The 5,349-nt window shown below is 40.7% G+C and overlaps 1 protein-coding gene across 1 annotated transcript; it reads left to right on the top strand.

The window, feature by feature from the left end:
• Window positions 1–424: 424 nt before the first annotated feature.
• cdca7a (cell division cycle associated 7a) lies at window positions 425–4,931 on the top strand. Its single transcript, XM_080412927.1, has 9 exons — window positions 425–600; window positions 1,398–1,538; window positions 1,658–1,789; window positions 1,898–2,071; window positions 2,189–2,443; window positions 2,615–2,743; window positions 2,860–3,009; window positions 3,100–3,236; window positions 4,087–4,931. The coding sequence occupies exons 1-9, from the start codon at window positions 580–582 to the stop codon at window positions 4,118–4,120; spliced, it is 1,173 nt and encodes a 390-aa protein (XP_080269053.1). The 5' UTR covers window positions 425–579; the 3' UTR covers window positions 4,121–4,931.
• Window positions 4,932–5,349: the final 418 nt, after the last annotated feature.

The raw sequence follows: 5,349 nt of genomic DNA, 5'->3' as shown, positions 1-5,349 counted from the left end.
TGTTTATATTTGATAAAAGTGAAAATGCGTCCAGTTTGTTCAAATTAAGCAGTGATATGACAGTTTTCTGTTAACAGCCATCAAAAGTACTTTTACCTATAGTTATTGGCAGTCTTTATACTTGCATTGCCTACACTATAGACTGTAAAGAGAAAGGCCAGATCTGACCTACATTGAATGCCAAAGAATTTACGCGCGCTGTATGTAAATTTTCAAGTAAAAAAAGTCGCGCCACGGCAAAGGACATGAAAGGTACTGCGATTTATATTCAGTGGTTACATCACGAAACGATTCGTTTGTTTAGTTTAATGACAGGCAATGCTGTACGAAGTGTTCAGCACAGTTTAAATTGGGATTTTAGTCGGTCAATGTTCGTTTTATTTCATTGTTCATTTATTTTTTAGTTCACCTCCCGAAAAGAAAATCTACACAGCTTCCAGGACAACATCGTGGCGCGGGAAATGAAAAGCGTTTTCGCTCCAAGTTACTAGAGCTGTAGTCAGCAGCATTCATTGATTCACTTCACTGTGCTGCAGAGCAGAAGGAACTTTACCCTGTGTTTGACAAGTTGTTGGGAAAATGCCCGCCACGCGATCTAAGGTAAGAACAGTTGCAAAACAATAATCTATATCCATATTTTTCGATCCGCCTAATAAGAAGGGGAAAAAAAATCTTGAGAGGTTAGTGAAAAGTCATTGTTTTGGTTCTTCCAAACGAAGCAAGTTTGGAAATCAGGCTGTTAATGTCTGGCTAAACTTAAAATATTACCTGACGCAAAATATTACCTGAAGTAGCCTTATGTTGTGAATGTACTCTTTTATTACGTTACCAAATGTACAGCTAAATACTTTAAGATCGTGACTCGTGTTGCATGCTACAATTTAGGGATGCTAGCTCGATATTAAACATCAGCTTTTGTCTTAAATAGTCTTACAGCTAACTAACATTAGATGCTAGATGTTACTAACTAACTAAAATAATGTTTTTGCATATTAGTGTATATTTGTCTGTCATTAAATGTTTCGATGAATTGACCCCAATGGAAACAAGCCATAGTGCTTTCTTGGGTTTAAAATCCTCTTAACAGACCTTGTATAGACCAATTATTTGTTTACCAACATTCCCAACATATTGCTTTGGGGCGCGCTGGTTTCATACATTCAATCTCCTCTTGTGTGTTGGCTAGTGAGGCGCGTCCTAGCGAGACATGACAGAATGGGTTTCATTTGGTGCTGGCCTGCGCGCGCATACTGGTTCTTATCAGTGTGACGTCGTCTGTTAAGGGGTCTATTGAACTGTACTTCTCTGTGCTTGTCTTTGCAAACTGTTAATAAAGTAATCAATCAAGTGTTGGTGTTATAACTTTGATCAAATGTGCTTGTGTTCCCTATCCCTAGACAATGATGTCCCCGTCAGTCCATATCACTAGGATGAATTTGAGGAGCTTCCGCAATAATCCTCTGGTCCCTATGGAGACCTCTTCTTCCTCTGATGACAGTTGTGACAGTTTTGGCTCCGATGGGGGCTTTGCAAGCACGGTAACTATGCACTGCCAAATGTGTACCTAATCATATAAATACCTGTCCACTGATGTAAACTTTAGTTTCTGTGTCTGTCTTGTCTTCATGCCATGTTCTGTTTTTGTTTTTATATTCAGAACATTGGCTTGAAGTTGAGACAAAGAAAGGGGCCGGTACAAAGGCAGAAGGTGTTTGAGCCTACATCAGAGGAGGATACTAGCAGTGGGTTTGAGGACAATGATGGCATCAACAGTCAGATGAGAGCCATGGTGAGTTTCTTACAAATGGTCATGACATTATAGAATATTTCTGAACGCCTTTTTAAAAGTATTTTCACCGGTTGTAAAAAAGTGAATTAAAGAAAAATCCAATTTCAGAAAGTAGACTCAGCCATTGGACCTAAGAGACGGGGGCGCAGGTCTGGCGGTCTGAAGGTGGCCATGACGTTCCCCACTAGGAAGAGGCCTCAGCCCAAAGAGTCCTTGATCTCTGAGGCTGCAGCGAACTTCATGGATAAGAGGGCATCGAATATCAAGGAGAACAAAGCGATGGTATGATTCCTTACACTTCTATGGATTTTGCTTTTCAATCATTGCAGCCTGTTAAGTGATGGAATCTATAACCTCATCGATGTTGACAAATCATTTGTGTCCCCCTTGCGTTTTAAGCTAGCAATGCTGATGGCAGAGCTGAACAAAGTACCACTACCCAGCCTCTTCTCAAAACAAAAATCCATGGGAACCCCGAGATCCATGGGAACCCCGAGAGCATGGAGGAGGAAGTCCGTAGAACCTTCCTACCGACCCCACACGCGGTCCCGCTCACGGGTCGACGGCCCCCCCAGCCCTCCTTCGGAAGAGGACCCCGAAGATAAGTTCAACCTGGTGCGCAAGAGCCGCTACTATGAGGAGGTGGATGAAGAGGTAGGTTTAAAACATTATAATAATATAGACATTTAATTTTGGTACTGGCTAGCTAATGTGCTAATGCAGAGAAAGAGAAGAGATGGGCACTTTGATACAGTAACAGTAGCTGTGATTGAGTTTTCTTTTTGTATTTGAGTTACTCATCATCAATCATTCCATTCCTGCCAGGCACAGCCCCGTCGCCGTTCTCAACACTTAACCATCCCACATGTGGTGCGTCCAGTGGAGGAGGTCACCCAGGCTGAGCTGGACAGAATCTGCGACAATGTGAGGACAAAGGTCTACAGCACCTCTATTGTAAGTTCCTTTTATCTTGATGTCAAAAGTGTTCAAGTTGGACACTTTGATTACATTAAAAAAAAAAAAAGAATTGTTGCATCACCCTGAACTAAATGAGAGCTCCTCCTTCTCAGGGAACAACTTGCCACCAGTGTCGCCAGAAGACGATCGATACCAAGACCAACTGCCGTAATGAAGAGTGCGTGGGGGTCAGGGGTCAGTTCTGTGGCCCATGTCTCCGTAATCGATACGGAGAGGAGGTTCGCGATGCTCTGCTTGATCCCGTGAGTACTTTTTAATGATCATAGATACGCAGTCTCGGCGGCAGGGGTCTGGATGATTCCCATCATTCTAATTTATTTTGTCTCTTGTAGGAGTGGCTATGCCCGGCATGCAGAGGGATCTGCAACTGCAGCTTTTGCAGAGCTAGAGAGGGGCGCTGTGCCACAGGAGTGCTGGTCTACCTGGCTAAATATCACGGCTATGACAATGTCCATGCCTACTTGAAAAGGTAAACTTGAAGCATTCGAAGCCTTGGGGGCTTTAACCACACTATACTTAGCTGACCGTGGTTCCCCAGGGGTCTATACTAGGCCCCCTCCTTTCCTTCTACACTAAATATATTCGCATAAAATGGCAGATCTTCAAGCTCACACTGCATTGCAAGCTTATTCGTTTTTTAAGTCTGACGTCATTTTGTAGTCCGACGTCACGTCCGGGTCCAAAAGACACTAGCGCCGTCCACTCTTCATTGTAAACAAACATGTTGGAACCCGTAAATCTTTTTACAATAACCTCCTTTTTCAGAAATGAACCATTGAGGGTTAGTAAGGGTCTTAATGCTAATATCATAGACAGTAAAAAGTAGGCTAATATAAATATTTATATTTATATGTATTTATTATTATTAACATTATAATATTTATTTTTTTAAATGTATTTATATATATATATATATTTATATATATATATATATTTTTCCTCTTCTCTTTGTCATTGCCAGGAAAGCGGTAGAATGACACTTTAGTCGTTATTTTAGTCTCAGTTAAAACAGCGAGGGACACAGCACTGCGCATATTGGGAAAATACACACTTGGTCCCGGAAGTTATTCTGGCGGGGCGCAACGTCACGGCTTAACAACCGAATAGATCTGCTGTCTGCCCCCCGAATAGGGTGACCGCTATAGGGTTCTGCAAAAATAGCAGATCTACAAGCTTGCAGTGTGTCGTGGCGGGTTGTGGGCATGTAGATTTTTTTCTCAATTCATATAACAGTGTATTGTTCTTGGCCTATACATTCACAACATATTATTTTAGCATGTCCACTTTGTTATTGTAACATTGGGCACTTCTCTCTGCAGCCTGAAGAAAGAACTGGAGCAGAGCAGTGAGTGAAGACTCTGCTGCCATCATTGCTCCTGGACTTGGCTGTGTACTGTATGTGCATAATACCTGCTCTTGCTTTAATTTTGAGCACACAGGTTCTGTTAATGACTGGCTGCAATATCAACAACTCTCTGGCAGAGCAGCTAATGTCAGCAGCACTCCACATGTCTCAGTATAAATACCTTTAGTGCAAACTTGGTCAAAGCACTATTTCATTACTGTGGCTCAATGAAATCGAATGAATTGATGCCTGTCAATTATGCATTTGTAATTACAAATGCACTACTTGCATTATTATGATTTCTGGTTTTGTTTTTTTAAAGTGCTGATTGAAGAGATCATCAGTTACTGTACATGTTTATATTTTACATTGTTTTAAATGTATATAGTTCATACAGACCAATGGAATAATAACTGGTTTACAATGGAACCCTTTTATAATGCCATGTTAATTCTTTTCCCCCCTACTTTGATTTTCAAGACTGATCAATGATGTTCTTATGTTGATGATTATTCAATTTCAAAACTTTTGTTGGGCGTATATAGTATTTTATTAAAACTACCTTTCAATGTCACACACTGTTTTACCATTGTGGCTTAATGCCACTGAGATGGTGCAGGTGGAAAGGACATAGAGAGTCTGGGGCTCATTGCCCTCCACATCTAAACCTACAGCCAGAGTGTGTGATATACTACAGAGCCTGGTTAAATATCCTTCATTAGATAACTGTCACTAATGGTGTGGAAACAATTAGCACACTCTAATGGGAATCTCATACCTGTAAATCATCTTATCCTATTAAAGAACATTCTCGCTCTGCTTCTGTCTTTTCTCTCATTTTCTAGTGATGCTTCACACTGTAAGTGGGATTGGTATTAGGTACTGCTTAAGTGGCAATAGAGTTACGACCAACGTTTCTACGCTCAAGTGTTCTACTTTGTGGTCTTTAAATGTATTTAATTTGCCCTGCACTGATTGCAGCTTGTGTTCTTCACACTAAAGTCACTGTCCACACATACCTAATTTAGTTCATACAGAATTAAAACAATCTGAATGTACTACTCTTAGTGTGTGATAGTGCATCTTTAGTATACATTCATGAAGTTAAGTCTTTCTTACTGGGTCAACAGCTAAGCCATTCAAAAACCTTTAACATTGGTTTTTAATCTCGACTGGTGTACTCAAGTCACAAACATGTATTTTCCATTCCACATGTTCAGTCACCAAATTTAGCTGC

Source organism: Gymnoscopelus braueri (genome assembly GCF_963280865.1).
Source record: "Gymnoscopelus braueri genome assembly, chromosome: 18".
NCBI classification, from domain to species: domain Eukaryota; kingdom Metazoa; phylum Chordata; class Actinopteri; order Myctophiformes; family Myctophidae; genus Gymnoscopelus; species Gymnoscopelus braueri.
Note: the sequence above shows the minus strand (reverse complement) of the source record. Positions and strands in the feature narration are given on the sequence as shown.

Bases quoted from the DNA above. Each gene is read 5' to 3' on its own strand.
- cdca7a (XM_080412927.1), top strand. From the start codon at position 580: ATGCCCGCCACGCGATCTAAG. The intron at 1,539-1,657 runs GTAACTATGCAC...TTTTATATTCAG, and splicing joins ATGGGGGCTTTGCAAGCACG to AACATTGGCTTGAAGTTGAG. The intron at 3,010-3,099 runs GTGAGTACTTTT...TGTCTCTTGTAG, and splicing joins GCGATGCTCTGCTTGATCCC to GAGTGGCTATGCCCGGCATG.